The 22570-nt window shown below is 42.6% G+C and overlaps 1 protein-coding gene across 1 annotated transcript; it reads left to right on the top strand.

Moving 5' to 3' along the window:
- Positions 1-290: 290 nt before the first annotated feature.
- LOC115394927 (protocadherin alpha-C2-like) lies at positions 291-22429 on the top strand. Its single transcript, XM_030100233.1, has 4 exons — positions 291-3083; positions 5692-5750; positions 10763-10848; positions 18013-22429. Exons 1-4 carry the CDS (start codon positions 543-545, stop codon positions 18327-18329), a joined length of 3003 nt encoding a protein of 1000 aa, XP_029956093.1. The 5' UTR covers positions 291-542; the 3' UTR covers positions 18330-22429.
- The last annotated feature ends 141 nt before the right edge of the window (positions 22430-22570 follow it).

Here is a 22570-nt window from a genome sequence, read left to right as displayed (position 1 = left end):
AAAGTAAATACAGGATGATTGTAATAACCACACAAATTCTGTTTGGTCCATCATGCATGATTTGTACGATTCTCTCATTCATATCATTCCTAACAAAAAAGTGTTACTGTGGAAAGAGTGGACCTATTATTGTCCTCCTTTCTGAAGGAAATTTCACAGTATTTTGGGGAACAAACGCAAAGACCTCAATGAATAAACAGAGTGAGGCGGAAACGGTACATTATTTTGAAGGGTTCCTTCCCTCATTCCGGCTCTGTGGGACAATATTTGTGCTTTCTTGACTATCTCACAGCTCCAGCGGCAGGGAAACACACCCGTCAGCAGCGCGCACTGGAGACAAAAAAGCGCATCACGGACAAAGGGAATATGGGTGCGCTGGAGAGGATTCGCCTCAGCCGGGTAACACAATGGATGAGCCGCTTCTGTTTCGTTTACCGGGAGACCAATTAGCCCACCTTAATGAGGTGCTGGGATGCAAGATACTGCAAGCTAAAAAGGCGGAAGGCTGCGTTTAATCCGTCTGCGGATCCTATGAGCTTGCGATGGCTGTGGCGGGGATATGCAACTGGATAGGAAATAATGTGCCTTTTTATTTTGTGATATTTTCCTTATTTTGTGGCCTTTCGTTTGGACAGTTGCGATATTCTATTCCAGAAGAACTCGAAAATGGGGCACTGGTCGGTGATCTGGCGCATGACTTGGGGCTGGATATTCGAAAGCTCTCCACCCGAAAAATCAAGGTAACCTCCAACAGCGGTAAACGCTATGTGATTGTCAACCCCAAAAATGGGAAATTACTTGTCAATGAGAGGATCGACAGGGAGGCGATGTGTGATCTCTCCAGCACCTGCCTCATTAATCTGGAGGTGCTGATCGAAAATCCCACTGAAGTGCACCATGTTGAGGTGGAGATTGTGGATGTCAATGACAATGCGCCGCAGTTCCCCAGAGATGAATACCAACTGGAAATCATAGAATCTGCTTTACCAGGGTCTCGGTATCCGATTGAAAACGCTCAAGATCCAGACATTGGGTCCAATTCAGTCCGCATGTACCAGCTTAGCACAAACGACCATTTCGCGCTGGTGTCTAATAAACCCTCCCTAAATACAAAGCACATTGAGCTTGTACTCAAAAAGCCCCTTGATCGTGAACAGACGCCTTACCATCAATTAATTCTAAGTGCTGTGGATGGTGGATCGCCAGAGAAAACAGGAACGGCCAGAATTAATATTCGGGTCCTGGACTCAAATGACAACGTTCCCTTGTTTGACAGCTCAGTGTACAAGGTGAAACTGCTGGAGAACTCGCCCGAAAACACCCTGGTGATAAAACTGAATGCCACTGACCTGGATGAGGGCACAAATGGGGAGGTTTACTACTCTTTCAGCAGCTACACTCCAGAGCGAGTGAGGCAGATGTTCAGCATGGACACAAACACAGGTGAAATCAGAGTAAAGAGCAATGTTGACTATGAAGAGACCAACTCTTATGAAATGTACATCCAGGCCATGGACAAGGGCCCCGGGGCCGTGGCAGCACACTGCAAGGTAGTGGTGGATGTGGTGGATGTAAATGACAACGTCCCCCAGATAGTGCTGTCGTCTCTGTCGAGCCCTGTGCGGGAGGACGCCCGTGCAGACACAGTTGTGGCCCTCATTAGCGTTACTGATCGGGACTCCGGCGCGAACAAGCAGGTGAGCTTGGAGATCCCAGCAGGCCTTCCATTCAAGATCAAGTCATTCAGAAACTACTACACTCTAGTTACCTCAGCCTTCCTGGACCGTGAGACCACTGATGCCTACAATGTCACTCTGAGTGCCACAGATGGAGGAAACCCTCCTCTCTCTTCCCAGAAGACCATACAGGTGGACGTGGCTGATGTTAATGACAACCCACCACGATTTGAACAGACTTCCTATACAGTCTACGTGACTGAAAACAACGCCCCGGGGGCCTCTTTGTGTACTGTTAAGGCTCAGGATGCAGACATCAAAGAGAATGCGCGCATCACCTACACAGTGCTCAATGACAACAACCATGGCATTCCTGTCACCTCGTATGTGTCGGTGAAGGCCGATACAGGGGAGGCGTATGCCCTGCGAGCCTTCGACTATGAGTCACTCAGAGAGTTTCACTTCCAGGTCAAAGCCCAAGATGGGGGCATTCCTCCGCTCAGCCGCGTCGCCACCGTCTACATTTACATAATGGATCAGAATGACCATGCTCCACTGATAGTCAACCCTCCTGGCAATGGCACGCGTTCCTTGGAGACGGTACAGAAGAACGCCGACCCGGGTTCCTTGGTGACCAAAGTGGTGGCATATGATGCAGACGCTGGTCCAAATGCCTGGCTGGTTTATGTGCTGGAGACGGCCACCGACCTGGACCTGTTCAAAGTGCACGAGCACACGGGAGAGATCAGGACCACTCGGAGGATCCTGGAGGACAACTCCACATCCTTTGCTCTGACTGTTCTTGTGAAGGACCATGGCCAACCCGCTCTCTCCTCCACTGCCACCATCAATGTGGCTGTCATGGAAGTGCCACCTAAAGTGGTCCTCGATCCCAAGAGGATCATCCGACCTCACAGCACTCTGCTTTTCTCCAACGTGACACTCTATCTGATCGTAGCTTTGAGCGCCACGACCTTCGTGTTCCTGGTCACCGTCGTGGTGCTGGCCATCGTCCGTTGCCACGCCTACTGCACCCAGCCGGGGTCCTGCTCGCCTTGCTGTGGGTCACAGAAACCCCCTCCAGATGGCGGAAGCAGCAGCGTGAGCGCCGGCGCGGCAGGTGCCGGAGCAGCTGGGGGGCAGCCTAATAACAATGTTGTGCTTCGGAGGGACCTTAAAGTGGAGCCTCACTACATCGAAGTGCGTGGGAATGGCTCCCTAACCAAGACTTACTGCTACAAGACCTGCCTGACAGCCACCTCTGGCAGTGACACTTTCATGTTCTACAACACGGGACGGCCCATCAGCGGCACCTGGGGCAGCGGTGCCGACCGCTTCTTCACCAGTGGGAGTGGATTTGTACGAAGACTGAGTATGCCTGATGCTTCACTGCAAATCTGCCCAGAGGTGTGTCATTCATTTTTTATATTTATCTCTATCTGCATATCTGGAACATCATGATCCATCATGTTTACATATTAGTGGCTTTGTAATAGGATTTAATGTATTTGCAAACAATTAGATTTTTTTTTTTAACAGACCTGAACTTTTATTAGAGGTAATTTCAGCAGTGCACAAATTTGCCATATTTATTTTGTTGCTGCAGGGAGGTGACATCACCGCATGTCAGGTTTGATCGCCTCCTGCAGTGCATTGAATCCTCACAACCTTCAGCCTCCCCGTTCACTTTTCACTGCCACTGTGCAGTCACACAGCCCAGCCCAGCTCAGCACTCACACTGAATTAGTGTCAGTCCTGACGCTTTTCAAGGGTCCCGTGCTATTTCTGATGATTCAGAGATTTGCGTCTCACTTTGAGGCCGTCATCACATCCACACCAAGAACAGGTCATGTATAGTCTCTGCGACTTGCTCACTCTCTCTGCACGGTTTCACTTGTTCGTGTGAGGGGGGTGTGTGAGTGAGTACAACTGAGTTGATACACTGGGGCAGAAGCTGTTAGCCGAGTTGATCAAAGCCACCAGGAGAGGAGTTGTTTTGAGAACTGCGCTGAGGATAAGTCCTTATTTGTCTTGTGTGTGTCCTTAAAGGCAGCATCAGATGTACATTTATGTCCTTAGGCTCTTGCTTTTATCATCAGTTCACTCAAGGATTCAGAAAATCTACTTAAATAATGGTCTGCTGGGAATTTATTTTTCATTCATGTCTTAAAGGATAGATGGATTGATATGAAGAAGACAAATAGATAGTAATACACCACGTACAATACTGATTAAGCTTCAACTGAACATGAGCACAAAATGTACATTCAAGTCAAGACCTTTATTTGTCCTTAACATGCATTGACATGTGTTTTGCCCCTCTCCCCGACCTGAGCAACATAACATGATAATGTTAAGAGTAAAGATTAAAGCACACGAGAAATAAATAGCTTTTTAAAAACAATATGAATTGGTTGACAACACTGATAGGAAGGATTCAAGTGTTCAAGTGTTAAAGGGCTCATCACATACAGTGTATTTGTCATTTTTATAAGCTAAGAGCTTAATGATTCTAATATCAACATCACATATACACTCTGAATGTAAAAGAAAATGCTTCTCAAGTCAGATGGTTGCCTGAATGCATCATCTCACCAGGTGCCAGCCACTGGTACATTAGTTAAATATTAAATGAAAAGAAAAAAAAAAAAAGAAAACATCCTACGAAAGATAAGTGTAGCAGTGTAAATCAAATTAACCTCCAGCCTCTGCTCCTTAGCCCTGCAAATTAGATTTACTCAAAGAGGCTGGGTCTACCAGCACAAAACACTCCCCCCTCTGAATTGAACTGAGGAACAAAATGTGCCATCTTTATCTGGGACACTTGCTGCTGCCTGAACAGGTTTGTGTCTTAAACACAGATTTTCTTACTCACTGTTGAGGTCCACAGCTGCACACAGCATGACGCTGACAGATTTCAGCATTAGCTCTAACACAATGTTCAAAATCATTTTATACTGTGCGTGAACACAGTAACTACTCATGAGTAAACAATGAGTGAGTCAGGCATAATTAATTACAAAATGAGCTCATTTTTTAGAAGGGACTTTTCCCACTGTAACATTAGTATGATTCTTTAATACTGAATACACTATGATCATCAAAACAGTGCAGTCTTGCAGTCAAGGCAGCTTTGATGTGGGCAAAAACTCAAGAAATACACAATAAATATACTCTCAATTCAATAATAGTATGCACTCCCAAATTTGGTGTTGACAGAATTCTTTTTTTTTTTAAGTTTGTCTCTAATGTTTAAGATGAGAAGATGCAGAAAATGTTTTAAGTTTCAGTACTGAGCAATCCTGATTTGTAAAGTATTGTTCAAGACTTGTCTCGCACGTCTGAGAGACTGCGGCCTAATGTATGACAGAGAAATAGGATGCGGTTGCTCTGGTGATGATGGCTGTTTCTTATTGGATTTTCAAAAGAAATAATTTCCCAGAGGGTGCTGGGAATTTCAAGCACTCAGCCCTGGTTCATCAGGAGCACACAGATTCACTCCAGTGTGCACACACACACACACACACACACACACACACACACACACACACACACACAAGCCTGTGCAAACAGTCCTGCACTCCTAGCAAAGGGCAGTGCTCACTTTTATGGAGCAGTTGAATGAGGGACTGTCCAAAAACTGTCAATATTGTGTTCAGTCATTGCCCTTTTTAAAAATCTTTGTGTGTGTGTGTGTGTGTGTGTGTGTGTGTGTGTGTGTGTGTGTGTGTGTGTGTGTGTGTGTGTGTGTGTGTGTGTGTGTGATAAGGGACACAACTGCAGTGTTCCTATCACGTCCAGAGCTGAGATGTGTATCATGATTAATTGATGAGACCATGGCCCAGCCTGGCTCTGCACAGTATGAGATCAAACTAAACTCACTCTCTTCCCCTCCCTCTCATCCTCCCCTGCCTCTCCATCTTTCTCTTCTTTTTTTTCTCCCTCTCCCTCTCTCGCTCTCTCTCTCTCTCTCTCTCTCTCTCTCTCTCTCTCTCTCTCTCTCTTGCTCGCTCAGCCAAAAGCCCCAAATGCTGACTGGCGATATTCTGCGTCTTTGAGGGCAGGGGTGCAGAGGTAAGCATTTTCCAGCTTTAACTCTTGTGCAACTTTTGATCATCTGGGAAAAGTTACATCTTCTTATCCTGCTCACATCAGGGCAATGACTCTCAGTGTTGATTTTGTACAGGCAGCATTTCTAAGAAACAGATTTTCCACTGCCATCTACACCCCCCGACAAATAAAAGACCACATGATGCAGTGATTAAACAAAGCAGCAGCAACAACAACAGAAAAATACACTGCTATATACAACTGCTGCTCAGAAAGCAGCATATTTTCAGAAAAACACTGTTCATATCCCATCAGCATTTTGTCTGAACCCCCCCTCTCCCTTTGGGGAAAAGACATGTGCAGCCCCATCATTGGATGCATAACCCTTTTCCTCTGCAGTGTAATACTATATAGGTCATCTGCATACTGAGCGCCGCTTCCCCCACTTACAGTCTTTAAGCAGGAAGCATGAAGGACAAATGAGCCGACGATGACCTTTCCCAGATTATCAGATGCACACATGCATCAGTGTCTGGATGTACAGATGCCCTGCATCCACACGTATAGGCTTTTATACACTTCTGTTCAGAGGTCACAGGGGTTAAGTAGTGAACATGGACAGCAGAGGACATTTCACATGCCCTCATGCATGAATAACAGAATTAGTCCATCGCTGATCATTCCTTAAATTAGGGATCCAAGTGTTGGTTGGTGTAACAGCAGAGGAGGAAGGAGATGGACTGGAGTAGACAGGTTAGAGTGATGGCTTAGATAAATTTGACATGTGGTCCGAGTTAAGAAAGCAGTGAACGGAGCTCATGGGTGAGTGAAGGCTGCCACTGCACCTCAGACTGCTGCATAAAATAAATCTGGTTCTGATACAAAGGCGTCAGAATACATAATGTGTCACAGTTTGTTGCATAAGGTGCAACAAAGTAGTGGACATGCAGTGAAGGAACTTCACTGTCATTTGAGTGATTATCAATCAAAGTTGAGGTATTCAATGCACTGAGTGAGCTTCAAAATGAGGATTTTCGTAACCTAAGTTACACAAGTATGCAAAATTAACTGACTTTTTGAATCATCTGTTTGACTTTTTGTATCATTCCAACCTCCTTCTGCTTCCTTTCTCATTTTGTGTGCATTAAATCAGCTAATTTTCACCAAATTTCCCACCACCTGTCACAAAAAGTGTTAATATGGTCAGTTTTATCCTACACCCAAAGATGATTTATCAGTGGCTTTTTATTTTCCATTTCTTGCACCCCTACTTGAATGCCAAGTTAGAAACTGACCTGCAGACATGATGACGTCTGAATTGCTCCTCTGAACAAGAACTAAGTAAACACTGGAAGTCATTTACACGTTTTTCAAGACTATTGCTAATCGATACTGAAGTCTCGTCACCAGACTGGTAGAGATCTCACAGGAATTGAGGTATTGCTGAACCTACCAGGAGCACAGTATGGGAAATCTGGATTTAAAGTTGACTTTGGTTATTTCTTTCAGATGCACAAAGCAATATTTTTACTCTGTCTTGTCTGTTTGTTTACTTGCAAGAGAATATTTCAGCATTCCTACCTATATCTGAATAATGACCTAAACAATCTTAACTGTCCCAAGCAGCAATTAGAGGGAGAATTCAAAAAAGAGATTTTTTTTTTTTTTCTTTTTTACCTACAAGAGCTAATTATGTTTTTGACTGATCAAGTCACAAAACTTGTGTTAAAATATGTAATTAAGTGTTTTTTCCAGTTTGTTATGAAGACAGCTGGAACATCAGGAACTAATGAGTTTGCTACATGCCTACACTTCGTGCTAAATTTTCATAATTTCATGCTAACAATGCTCACCGCTCGGCTGTGCGCTCATCTGCTCCGTCTAAGTTTGATTTAATTGGATATTAGTGTTAATTTCAGTGGCGTGGAGGGGAGCGTAGTGCGCACTCCGTCATCAAGTCACTGTAACATGACATGGATTAACATAAATCATTGCTGCAATTTACCGCTGCCATCTTCAAAATGGCAGCGCCAGTAACACACTCAGACACAGAGGAGGCTCACATTAACACTTAACCCCAGCGCAGGCTCCCTGTAATGCATCACCCTGCATACAGCATGCAGGACCAACACCACCGACCCATTTCCTACATGTAGTCAGTTTGTGGGAAAGACACCACCGTTTGCCTTTGTCTCATTAAAACCAGCACTTTTGTAAAAGCTTGAGACTCAGAATGTGCGTAGTCATTTTTTATTCATTAGAAATCAACATAATATGTGGGTTGCAGCCTGAGATAGACTTGATGTGCTGCATTGCAGAGGCCCCAGTCTGTGTGGATCCTCCTATACAGCCAGCTCCATATACTCATTGTGAATGCATGAGAGGAAAATTCTTCCCAAGGACGGGGTTTGTGTGTCAGCTCACTATTTATGAAGACACACACGCTCTACTTTTATGACGCTGAGAGATACTGGATTTCAAGTTAGAGGGTCCGTGCATGAAGTCAGGAGTCAGAATCCTGAGTGTCGTGTCAGAGAGGGTCCGTCATAAAACATTCATCATCATCATGACAGAGATACTATGAAATCTCCATGATCTCTTAGCTGGGATCAGTGATGTTCCTACGCTTCAGTCCGAGACAAATTCAAACAGAACTGATCTGGTGACATTTACTGAGAAACGTAACATCCAAAGATTATTAACTCAACTGAATGTCAGATGGATAGATAAGGTAGTGTGGCACAAACGTAGTCATCTTATAACTTTGAGTACTGTCATAGTTTTTTATTGATGTATTCACATAATTTTTCTGGATCAATCCCAATTCATGAATATGATCAGGAGATCGACACGGGCCCCCACAAGCCTTTTTTATTGGGGCTGGTTAGAACAGTTTCTACTATAGGCTGACACTATCCGCAGAAAGTGACAGTACTAAAAAAAAAAAAAAAAAAAAAAGAAAAGAAATGGCGAAGAGATATACAAAAGATAGGCAAAGTATTTTTGAAATGTAAATCCACTATATTTTTAGGTGCGGGGTGGCTTGTGAACTTCAGCGGTGGAATCTGAGAAAATGTTCTTGTCTCTGCATTTCTCCGTGCGCTCTGAGCCCACCAGCAGCCGAGCACTATGGGAAAAAAAAAAAAAAAAAAAAAAGTTGAGCTCAGAGAAAAGTTTAGTCTCCAGCTCTTGGAGAGAGAAAAAATAAAATAAAAATACAGAAACATCAAAAGCTTTACTTTGGTGCCACCTTTAGTGTCTGTGTTGTGCTTGCAGTGGGGTTTCTTATATAAAGACGAAATATACACTGGGTGTGGTAGAGGTGTCCTACTTTTTATACAATAAAATTACCATGCAGGAGATGGTATTCTGAAATGAGGCGTGAAGATATACCGGGGAGAAAAAAAATTCAAGCAAAAAAACTTATTTTGTTGTGTAATATAGAAATTCACACCACTAGTATGCCACTCGGATCTGGCCCAACTGCAAGACATTCATCTAAACAAAACGTCCGTGTGCACATTTTGCACCAAAATACATCGACAGATTTCCTCCCAGCAGTTTTTTTTTAAAGAGCTTCTCGAACATGACAAGAACACAGAGTCCTATATTCCACACAAAAGTCACAGTGCCGTTCGAGTTACGGCAGAAAAACTTGGTCAGCTTTTACGAGTGGCGACATTTCGCTTCACAGTTGCAGGGGCACATTTGTTGAGACAATCGCTTCACAGAGAGGCTGTCACAGCTCCTCTCATCCCGTGACTGTGAACATGGCAGTAGGCATGTCAACCCCCTGCTGTGGGTGGGGAGGCAAATGAAGGCCACGTATAATGAGGCGGGGGGGAAAAAACATTGATCATCACGGAAAATCCACTTGACTTGTGATTTGTGTGATGATACTGTTCACATATTGGATTAGGTCCACAGCATTAGAAAACCAGAGTGTGTTTATAGGATCCAGTGGATGTTATATATGGAACACCATGAAATTGTGACACCAGCCGTTTAATTATCTGTAATATGACTGGTTGGGATCAACCAACATCTCTCTGTATGTCACTCACTTATCAAAAAACACAGACAACTCTCCAACTCACTGCTTTCACATCTTTGAAAATCCTAGAGCCATAAAAATGTAAATGAATCCAAACGTGTTGAATATAATTATAGACATAAGAGGGTTAGCACCCACATTAATCATCAGCTCTTATTGGCTTCCTTGATCATTCATCTAGACTTAATATATTCATTCTTACATTCTCAAAAGCATCAACAATACAATAACTATTACTCAAACTCTTTTTCAAATGAAAATACCTTCTGTCACAGGGTTTGAGAGCACGAGCTGGTTTAAAGGTCTTCTTCACAGCTGATTATCCCAGGGAAACTAAACACTGAGAAATACCACAAAGAAGTTTTTACACTGTAAGCTATTTTTGGCATTTTGGATTATCATTTTATGTGCCACCCTTGAAAATACCAAGAGGTCAAGCAAAACAAACTTCTTAAACTCCTCAAGCTGTAAGCTATTTTTTTTTTTCAGTTTTCCACCTCAAAAAATGAATAAAAATCCTCTCTTCACTCTCCAGTTCTAAGGCCAGAATGAGCAGCGTTATTCTTTAGGGATCAGCGACACTGTGGGTGATTTCAAAACATACAAAGTTACCTGACATCTGGTCTCAAGAGAGATTTGAGGAACATCCTCCTGCATGCTTAACTTTTAAAATGAATCTATGCAGGGCTTTTCTTTCAGCTGAACTGGTTATTGAACTTAAAACTGTTCATTTATTTAACTCCACCAATGGTGAAAGTGGAAAAATGAAGCATAATAAATGTAACATCTATGTTAAAACACACTAGTTTAGACAACCTCTTTGGGGAATCTGACACACTTTTTACCACTTTCAAAAATGGCTCCTGGTATGATTTGACACCACTCGTATATGTGTAGGACTCAGTACTGGGTCCCAAAGGTAGAAATAATTACTATCCGTCAGACTGGCACACTAATTCTGCCATGGTGTCCTACCTTTCAGCTCCGTCCACATGGAGGAGTCCTCGGTGATGCAGGGAGCTCAGGGGATGCTGGTCCAGAACTGGCCCACTGTGTCCAGCGCTGCAGGTGAGTGGAGGTGCAGGAGGCAGGGAGAGGGGAGTCAGGGGGCAGTCTGGTTGTCAGCTCCGGTGGGGCTAAACAACAGAAATGGGTGGAATTGATTTACTTTCAAACTGAATTCAAAATTGTGTTATGTTATGTTTCTGAACATGAACTTTGATGTTTTATTATTGATCATCAAGGTAGTATAGTGCGTTTTTTTTTTTTCTGTCTCTTGGGAGCTCTGATCTGCGTGTTTCAGATGTCTCGATGCTCCCAGCTGAAATAAAGTGGGTTATTTCAGGCCTATACCGAGCTATTTTTTGAATCAGTTATCGCAGACAGAGATCTAACACATGCAAGACATGGGTTCCCAAAGGACCCAGACTGAAAAACACTGGGTTGACTTGATAAAGAAATGTCACCACACAAATACTTTTTTTTTTCTTTTTTAATAAATCCTCAGTTCTTTCTTTGGTTAATTGGTGATTCAAGAGAGAGATCTTATTGGAAGAGCTACATGATGTTGAAAAGTTAAATGCCAGAGCGATAGTGGTAGTCAGCCGCATGAAAGGCTACAGACTGAAACATGCATCTTTAATAAGAAATGAGTTGTCCTGAGTGGGTGACAACACTGGAAATATGTTACTTAAGTATAAACACAGCTGACCTTAAAGGTGACCTGTGCTGCATCATTCAAGGAATCACTCGCTTTCAGCTAATGACTAAGAAGATTTGAGAGCACTGCTGTATGCTGGGAAACAGAAATGCCAAAAGCTTTGGCTCCATTCAGATTTTTTAAGTCAAACTGTATTTGCATGTGTCTGGAACATGCATGGGTGCTTGTGTTTGGTGAAGGGGGAGAAACACGTGGTCTCTCAGGTACTGGAGGTGATTCTAGCTGACTTTTGCAGAAAAGGTGAGCTCCACTCTGGAGAGGTTAAAAAGTCAATCACAGGTCCAACAAACAGTGGCACACAGATTATCATTAGGCTGTGGGAAAAAAACTGGAACCTGGAGGAAAACTAATGAAGAGGAAACGGTGCAAACCGCAACACCATCATGCACCGAAATGAGCAGCAAACATATGTCTCTCAACAAAATGACTGGAATTGTTTGAGGTGTCAGAGAATCTGCGCCAGGCTGCAGGGAAGACGTACATATTTTCATTAGAAGATGTAAATCTGGCCCTGCAGTCATGCAAAGACTCATTGTCTTTCAGCACGGCATACTGCAGTCATTTTGGGGGGAATGCATTTTTGCATTAGGAAATCATTTGAGAGGAGAGGATCCCTGCTAAAGCATGCCATGGATTGCACGTTGATCCTCTTTTGTGTGCATCAAGAGCTGGAGAGTTTTGTGTGAAGCGTTTTCATGTCTGCAGCGAATCGTTATCATGATGAAGTTGTCCGACGTGCTGCGGCGCATCTAAATGCGGCACCCTGAAAACTGTGTTTATGTAAGTGACCCGTGGTGCACATGAGGAGACATTTCTCTCATCCCAAAGGAGGTAGAGAATCTATTATCAGTGATGAGAGAAATGCCACAAAAAGAAAAATAAAAAAGATCCAGCATCATTAAAAGCAATTTTGGAAAGGAAGAGGAGAAGAGACGTATGGGGGGGGGGGGCGGGGGGGTGGATGGAGGAAAAAAGCGAGGTGTGGGGGGATGGAGAAAGAGAAAGGTTAAGAGGATTGGCAGGTTCCTGCAGTAGTGTTGTTGCTAGGGAACGCCATGTGACCTGTTGCCTGGCAACACTGACTAACTGCGAGACTGCTGCAGCAGCCGCACCCTCCATCAGCGGGGAGTGGGCGAAGGCAGTTTCTATGGCAACCGGTCATATCTCTGAATGGAATATTTAGAGAGGAGGTGCAAAGAAGGGAAGAGGAGTCAGCAAGGGCAGGTATTAAAGAGGAAAAGCGAGCGATTAGGAGGGAAAAAAGCAGGAAAGCGTGGTTTATGTCAGTGGGTGTCAGAGTGTAGGCGGATGATTCCCTCAACCCCCCGGCCCCCCGAAGACGACATCAAACACTTGGCTGGAATATTCACCACTTCTCTCAATCAATAAATCAATCAATCAATGTTAGAACATGTTTTCAGGGATAAGTGCAATAGACTGAAGACACTTAAAGCAAAGCAAATCGATGTAATCCTCCACAAACATAATCTACAATAACATCTGTAATGGTGCACACACCTATGTAGACATGCATTTATGAGCACTCAAAACTATATAATTACATGTATTTCTATGTAGACTACTAATACATACAAAACAATGTAATAAAACAAATCTGAGGTGCAGTAAAAGTGAACACCCCCCCACCAGTGAGCTCAGTCTGGACCAAGAATGTATGATTTTGAATTTGAAAAGAAAAAAAAAAGAAAAGAATGTTTTTGTGAAACACTAAAATAGAGACGAAGAGAATGTTTGTATTGAGTGTAAATCAACTCCAGTGTTCACTGTAATGCAGAGGTGTTAAATATGTGGCCTGTAGGCCAAATTCCACCCTCAACAGGGTCTAATCTGACCCATGCGATGACCTTGAAGAGTAGCGGATATATTGCAGCACTGAGACCAGAACTGTACATCAGATAGCAGCAAAACAAATAGCGGAAAGATCAGAAATACAGAATTACAAGCTAAGTTATTGTTTTGTGTGTTAAATACCTCAACATCACACTTTTTTCCGTGAGGAAAGATCTGCAATAATTTGCTGTAGGTGGTTCCTAATGGATTTTGCAAAAAGTTAATTTCATGTCAACCTCTAGAATGTCCACAGACTGATTTTTGCAGAGTTAGAATGAGAGAGCTACAGAGTTCTGTTTATTACCTTTGCTGCTCTGTTTAGATCATATTGGGATGCGTGCAGCATCTCAACTAATTTGACTTTAACAATCCTGCTCTTGTCAAATAGGATTTTTATTTTTTTTATATCCATATGCACACTGCACAGAGGCAATGGAGGTTTCACTATCAGCCCATGAAAATCTAAATCTTGTACCTTTGTGCATTTTACTTGAAGCATATCTGACATTAACTACTAGATTATGGTTGTTTTTCTGGTGTCCTTTTCCTGTTACTGCACCCGCCCCGCCTCCCCTCCCCTCCCCTCTAAACATCCCCTCGCACCACCAAGAGAGGGTACACCCCACACTTTGGAAACTACTGGTTTATGTAGATGCGCATCATGCAGAATACATGTCACACACTGCATATATTTACAACAGCGCTACGCGACTGTCAGATTTGTGCATGTTCTACAAACCACCAGAGGGATTTACTTCAGATGGAGCCGCATCTCGGACTCGACGAGGAAATAACACAGCCCATTTTCAAATGTAGGACACCAGGTTAGATAAAGCCAGGCTTCAAACACCCACATATCCTCATCAGGTGTCCTCGGAAGGAGCTGCACTGACCCGCTTACCAGCAGTTACACCATAATCTGCTTCAGACAGACGCTCGCTGTGAAATATGGGCTAATATAAAGCAGTGGAAAAGGCAGGTTGGAGAAGCTGCAGGCCAGAGGAAGCGAAGCCTCCTCGTAATTGTACCTCATCTACGGCACGGCCTGTATATGAGGAATGCACATGCAGGCACATGTTTGATTAGTACCATGGTCTTAGATTTGTCACAGTAGTGACACATACATGAGTTAGAGCGGTTATCGTACCTTATCAGCACCACACTGGGAAAAACAAGCTTGTTCTTTGCATTCTTCCATGTTCTTGACAAAAGGGAAAGGTGCAGTAAAGTTCACTGAGCAGTCCAATTCTCAACTGAGTATGTTTTAGTTTAAACTGTAGTACTCCAGCCAAAAACCATTGGGTGACCCAGTAACCGCAGTTACATAAGCTATTGTGTCCAGACACTTCAAAATCAAAATTAGCCACGTTTCTGCAGAACATATCATCTCAGCTTTCATTTGTCAGAGCAGAACAGATCGTGATGTTTCAGTGAGGCATCACTGTACTTCACCAAGTAAAAACTTCCTCCAGTTATCTCAGTTTAAACAAAAAAATCATTTATTTTTTTCAGATGCAGAGCAAATAAATACACATTATAGCAAGAAGGAAGACACAATAACAAGTGGAGTAATAAACCAGTGCTTTAAAGAGTTACTTCTGCTATTTTCATTACTTTTAAGCAATAAATTCATGTGTTTTCTTTGAAAAGTAAAGAACAACAGTGAACTCTGTCCAGCAACAACAAAAATTAACAGGAAATTCCAACATTAGTTTCAAAAACTTGTTCTGCTCGGCAGGTGAGTCTCAAAAATGTTCAATAGAATTCTGAAACACTGAAAACAGTGAATATTACTAACTCTAAAACCGAACACGAATTAATCAGAAAAAGATTATTTTCCACTGATTGAGTGTTCATGATGTTTTAATGATATTTTAATGCCCTCATCACTTTTCCAGCATAATTAAATATCCCTCAGTAATTTTTGATCATTCGGGTGTTAAAAATGTAATAAGTGTGTCTGTGACTACTGTGTGGCACACCACAAGTAACACGTCAATACAAAGCCTCATGTGTACAAAGTGAGAATTAATCTGCAGGTATTTAATTCCTGGCTTCAGTTTACATTATTGACTTTACCAAGTCATAAGAAAACAAAATGTGACACGCGGCAAGGTCCTTTGTGGATATTCTGTCGTACGTCGGCACAAGAAGGCCTAAAATATGCAGAAAACCTCAGCATCGAATCGCCCTGCTTAAAATAGCAGGCTCAGGTAACAGGAAGCGGTGTGTCAGTTATATAAAGCGGAGCTGCATTGTGTGCAGCAGTGCAGCCAGGGCTCGTCCACGTTCTGCCTAGCAGTCTTTCTCTGCAGCTCCTTTAACTCGTCGGCTGTCTTTCCAGCTTACTTCAAGCCTGTTTGTGCTCCTCCACATGAGCAGCAGTCGTCCTTGCCCCACCATTGATACCAGCCACATAGGACTTTTTTTTTTTTTTTTGAATTACCACTCCCTCTTTCGAGGCTTAATACCCAGATCAAATACAAGCAGACAGACCATACCATCAAACCAAGTAATCCTAAAGCAGACTTAGTATCAGAGCAGTAGCTGCGCTAATGGTGAGATAAGACGATAACATCTGACACTGAATAATCATCAAACAAGCCCAATTACACCCAACAATTAGCTGGTCTTGGCTTTTTTTATCCTCAAAAATTGTACATGACAATCAGAAAATAATGTAAAAAAAAAAAAAAAAATCAAATGAACCTATTAAATCTGGATTATGTCGGGAACCGAGCCATTTGTTGTCTGCTTGGCCTTCATGTGCTCATTATTTCATGCAGTTAAAAATGAATACTTCTATTTTTGCAGGAACAAATTATTTATGTGTCTCTTTCCTTTCCTGTGAAGTATGTAGTCACAATACTATCTTGCTCAGTTACTACGTACCACAACACACCCGTCTTTCCCCGGCATCGCATTTGCTTCCAGTTAATATCCAATCAATCTGCAATGAGTCACAGCTCAATAAATTATCTCGGCGCTCTGCAACAAAGAGCGAATCGGGAGGGCTGGACGCGCTTCAGACGCGGCGGCGCAGTTCTCCGCTGACCAGTGCAATGGTGTCCGTTACATTGCATCTGCACGTCAGAGTCTATACGTGGGGTGTCTCCTCATTATGGGGACACAGTGGGACGCTGCGAGTGTGTGCCACACAATTTAGTAAAATAGCGTTTCTCCCAATGGGGCAGTGGTTGAAACCGTTTCAGCACTCCAGCAATGTCATAAATAGCCTACAAAGAAAAATCAAACAGAATCTTTTTGCCAGGGCTCGTGTTTGATCTAAATAAAATCCAGACTGAAAGTAGGTCAGCGCAGAGGGAACTGGTGTGGGCCTGAGAGCACCGTGTCTGCAAAACCCGCCCACCCCCATCCTCCTTACTGCCTCCCTCCCGCTCTCTCCCTGGCTGCCGCTCTCTTCATCTCATCTCACATCCTCTTTCCCTTTTTCATTGTGGAATCTCTGACCTTTTGACCTTCAGAGCTGGATTTTTTTTTTTACCCCATTTTCATTAAAAAATAAATAAATCTTTAAATATGTCTTTAATCCATCGTCTATTCTGCTTTTTTTTTTTACATCCATTTTTGTGTTCTAAAGGTTGCATCCCCTATTCTGGCGCGGGATTATTCAGCTTCTGTCGTCCAAATACAAACACAAATCACATTGCCAAGTTAAATATCCCTGTGGTTTAAAGGTTAGTCCCCTCCAGCGTTCCCTTCTGCGATGGTTGCTGAATAGCTGTCCTGAAAATATCCTCTCCCTGTGGCTATCGTGCTATTGTCAGGCCATTGACTAAATAATAAAGTCTATGACAAGCATACAGTTATTGTAAGCTAATAGCAGAGGGGGGGTTTAATTTAATGATGTCTGGGCCACAATGGGCCGTGCAGCTTTTACCACTTGGCAGCCATCAAAACATAACCAGGGTGTGTGTGAAGAGCCAGTTATATGATGCATAAAACAATATAACATGTTTAGTTCTTAATATTTTTTTGACAATAGTCATATTGGCATTGGAAATATGTGAAAAATCCTGCATCTGCCCAGCAGCATCTCTGGAGCTCAGTGTAACACTGAGCAATTCATTATTGTGCTTCTTAAACCACACTTTCTCCCTCGTCTGCTTTTTTTTTTTTTGTGTAGTTTCTTCTGGTTGCCTGGCAACTGCTCACAGGCGCTAGCATAGTATTTACTGTACAGACGAGAAGAGGGGGTTTGATCTCTTTATTTACTGCAGGAAAGTATAGCTCCAGAAATAATTGAGCCACCATAGAAAATGCAACAAAAACATTATGCAATAATGCGCAAATCATTTCAGTTCTTCAAGGATTATTGATCAAAAGCTGAAATTTTGTTGTATTTAACAATTCATGAAAGAAGTTCTGACAGTGGGATGCTTAAAGCAAAAGACAATAAAGTATTTCAAGAGAAATCATTCCCTAAAACGATGTTTTTGCAAAAAAGTGCTTCATGTAAAACTTCAAGACGATGCTAAATCCACATTTTGTCTGTAATACAAGAGTTTAGTTTCATATTAAGAGTCTTGTTGCTGACCAAGTCACCTGCTGTCCTCATCAGCCAGTCACCCAAAACTTTGGATTCTATTACAAATGTTCTAAACCTTTCTATTGTCTTTCTCATTTTCATCCCGTTCTAGACGGTGAGGGCGGCGGCGAGCTCTCCCCTCCAGTGGGCGCCGGAGTCAACAGCAACAGCTGGCACTTCAGATACGGCGCCGGACAGAGCTACGGCCCCCCCCAGCCCCTGAAGCCCGGAGAGATCCCCCCCGAAGCCTTCATCATCCCCGGATCCCCGGCCATCATCTCCATCCGCCACGACGCCGGCCCGGTGGACGACAAGGGCGACTTCATCAGCTTCGGCAAGAAGGACGAGGCCAAGAAGAAGAAGAAGAAGAAGAAGGACAAGAAGGACAAGAAGGATAAGGGAGGGAAGGATGACGGGGGCGATGATTAGAGGAAGGAGGTTCGACTTGAAAGCAGAGCCACCATCGTGCTACCAATTTAAGAGCCAGAAAAATAAGCCAAATGCATATTGTAGAACCGAGGGAGCCTCCTTGCGCCATATTTGCATAGACACTGTACAGTGGCCAAATCCTCTCTAGAGCAGGCCTGGCTCCCCACATTCACACCATATGAACTTGGTAAACAAATGTTCTTTAGCTCAAGGCTGGACCAAATTAAAACAACGTAAAGAGGAATTCATTGGCTTAGATTAGCCTTTCTGTGATTTTCTGCCCAACCCCCCCGAAACCTCCGTTTTTATATAATGAAAACAAAAGCACCTGAAAAGGTGTACTATTTGTATCTGACCTTTGTCAGCTGAGGCTACCTGTGTTGACATCTCTGGCCCCCTTTTTTGCTTCTTGGCAAGTTGGAAGCCAAATGAAAGATAATGAAAAAAGAAAAAAAAAAAAATGAAACAGAGGCTTTTGTCTTCAGTATTTCCGAGGCCTTGTAGAAATTCAGTAATGTGGTCTTTTTTATTAAAACAAGAAAACGACGAAAAATCAACTTATAGTATGCGTACCATAAAAAGAGAAGCACCTTTAGGAGAACGAGGTGGCTGAGAGAAACTGGACCACACTCTGATCGAGAGCTCTGTTTCACTGTAACATAGCACATTACAGAGGCTGAGAACCTGGACTGGGTTGCACCAACTATGCGCAAGTTTGTTCCCAGGTTAGTTTATAAAGTAGTGGCTTCATAACTGCTAGTTCATTTGCAATTAGCAAAGAAAGTAAATGGGGAAGTTGGTGAGTTTGAAAGCTGTATCTATTCATGATGTTAAGATTTTACTAAGAGTAGCCGATCAGGAAAAAGCTAAAATCTTGCTGAAGGGATCTATAATGGAGTTGATTGGCGTTTGAATTGTAATGTGAACATAGACAAAGCTGGGTTTTTGCATGTTTAAGTCCACTTCCTACAAATCGGGTTGTTGAAATCACTGCTCATTTCTCCTTCTCAAACAATTGGATTTTTATTGTTCCAGCTTGGCACAGTTGAGGCTATTAGGAAACACCAACCTGAAGGCAGCATCTGGCGTCTTTGCTGTTTCAGTCATGTTCTCGTCACATGGCAAACCAGCAACGGCTTTATCGCAATCACATCGGCTCGATCAAACAGCAGATTAAGTACAACGTTCGTGCTCGTCTCAGCACATTTTCGGAAACCAAATTCTGCCCGAAGGAGAAAGTAAAACCCATTGGGAAAAGCAAAAAAAAAAAAAAACATCTGCAGTGTTATATAAAGTGTAGAAAATGAATTTAAACATTCAAAATCATTGCTATGAACCTTGAAGTTGCAATGGCTTGGGATTACTAAACTAAAAATATGCTGCGTGCAGTTAGAAAAAAAAAGTGAAAAAAATCCTGCTTTACTGTTAGTGAGTGCAGTCGTGTGACTTTGTATCATTTGCACCTGCTTTATTGCTTGCTTGATTCTTTCATTGTTATTTAAGACTGCGTTGGATCAGATTTTTTGTGGTGGTACCGCTTGTAATTTTAGTGAGGCGTGAATTGGGATTAGTGGCTACTCCGGACATAACTAGGGAACCTAACGTGCAGCTGATGCAACCGGCCCCTGACGTACGAGCAGATACATGCACCGTCTCTTCCTCTCTTACAACATCCAGTACATACGAAGACACCGAGTAAATATATACAAAAAGACTCCACATCACTGTCTGGAAACTCCAGCTCCAAAACTCAAGGCCAAGGCCGTCTTTCGGGAGTGTATTATATGGCTGGGGACGCAGGAACGTTGCTTGTCGCTTCATTTCTGTTCAAGCCCGATCCCTCTACTTCTGTCTTTGAATGTTAAGTAGTTGTTCTTCAAGCCCTGCACCACTGCCTCAACTGCTTCAGTGCTTGTAGGATTTGCTTGCCCGCTGCCTGTTTCCTCCCTTTGCTCCCGTTTTCCCCTCAAATCGACACGGTTGGACGACATCTTTAAAGTCACGTACCTTCGATGAACTGTGCAACACAGTCACGTTTGTGTATTTTGCATATTTATACACAGAGACATGCACATATTCAGCACACACACACACACACACACACAACCGCACCCACATATAACACGTTCTGTTAGGTTCATCTTCAGCTGAGCCATACTGTCTCTTCTAATTGCTCATTGTTGACAGCTCCGACATCCCCTGCATGCAATGCAAGCGATGCGTTGTGAGAACGCTTGACAGGTTGGTGCAAACTGAGACTATGCTGCACTGGATATAATGAGATAAAGACGGAGTGGTGAGGAGAAGAGTAAAGGGAACAGCAGTAATCGTAAAAGCTCCCGGTGACTGAAACTGTTGGCTGAGTCATGTCGAACGAGAAACTGTCGGCAATTTGTAGGTGAGAGGTAATCGAGCAAATTGACTTGACTGGATGAAGTGGGAAGAGGTTAGCAGTTGACTTGGGAAGAGGAGAAACATTGTGCAATGATGAGCAATGTGAAAATGCTTCATGCAATATGCAAAGATCAACAGTCGTGCCTGAAAAGGCTTTAGTGTTTAGACAAGGATGGAGTGTTTTTCTTCTTTTTGGTTGATTGATGCACGTAAACATACGACAGAAGGTTGCGAAAGGTGTCAAACAATCGTCCAGGCCTAATGGTGATCTGAGTGTGAATCATTGTGTAATCAGTGGAAGTTTTCAAATTGTGAAGGAAAAAAAAAAAGTGAAAATATGTGTTTTATATTTATTTTGTCTGCATTTGTGCCACTGAAGGACGGTTTGAAAAGATGTAGCCTAAAATCACAGCTTTAAGCTTCAACACCAGGCACAACCCAAACGGTGTGCAGATTTACAAGTCAAAGTATCGAACAATGACGGACTTTTCTGGCTCTCTTACTTGCAACAATCATGGTACCCCTGGTGAAAAAGAAGGGAGGGTAAATTACCTTGATAAGAGTTGGGATTCAAAGCCTGAAAAGGTGCAGCGAATCCCTCAAGGTGCAGGCAAAAACAGTCACAACTGCTCCAAGTCCTTCTGGTCTGAAGATGTCATGTATGAGTCCCTGACATTGTGAAACTGGAGCCAAAGCAGGCTTGAAAAAGACCGTTTCAGGCAGTGGGTATTGGGAAAACAAAGAAGTGTCATAATATCTCACCTCAGTGTTCCTTTTTGTTTGACCATCATATTACCAGTCACTGTAGGGGTGTATAGGTGATGCTCTCCAGCTCAATTCCCCCCCCCCCCCCCCTTTCCCCCATTCACATAAGCCCCGCCCCCTCCCTTGCCCCATTCTTCAGGTGTACTTCTGTGCTGTCAGATCACCAAGTGGCTGTTTGCATGTTATAAGCAAAGGAAACAGATACTATATAGATACTATATATACATAGATATGTTTTTTCCACTGGGAAATGCGTATTGGAATAGATATACCTCTGATACACATTTTCAAACAAACACACAAACAAAAAGACCCACAGTCGTCAACACACCGACACATGCACACACAGTACATACAGATACACTGTTGCGAACAGTAATTTGTGGAAAAACATAAAAGAATCACATTTTTTATCCTGTTGAAAATAAATTTAATCTTCTAGATATACATAATGCTATTGTGTTATGCGATGAAATGCCTTTTTTTTTTCCTCCTGTTTTTACCCGTATAATTTTCATAGGTGAGAAAAAAAATCAACCCTAAAACTTGTGTTAAGCTCTGAAACAACGATCCAACACTGTTTGTGTAAATGAATCATTTATTCACCTTCCATATCTATTTCTTCGCCCAGTAGAGGAAAAAAAAAAAAAAAAAGCAAGAAAAATGAGAAAAAAAAGTACAAAAACAAAGCATAAAAATAATATTAAAAAAAAAAATCGTTGATGTATTCTCTGCTTGTGTATAGTGAATGTTCCTCAGTCGCTGGGTGTGGCAGTCAGTGGCGCATTACCAGTCGACTGTGACAGTGCAGATCTGTTAATAACTTTTTTGTACACCTGCTCATCATTGTAAAAGGTGATAATAGTGATTCTCATGATTTACTCAATCTGGTAATGTGTTTTGTTAATAAGTCACAAATAAAGTTCTTTTCTTAAATATCTTAAAACCGCGTCCTGACTTCATTTCAGTTGATGGTTTGAATTATTTACAAGCAAACTTCAAATTAGCTTGAAAAAGTTCAGGCAGTCATTTCTGGTGCACTTTCATCAAGTGGTGTTAATGCAGTAAATACGCGCCCTCCC

This window comes from Salarias fasciatus, chromosome 10, assembly GCF_902148845.1.
Source record: "Salarias fasciatus chromosome 10, fSalaFa1.1, whole genome shotgun sequence".
NCBI classification, from domain to species: Eukaryota; Metazoa; Chordata; class Actinopteri; order Blenniiformes; family Blenniidae; genus Salarias; species Salarias fasciatus.
Note: the sequence above shows the minus strand (reverse complement) of the source record. Positions and strands in the feature narration are given on the sequence as shown.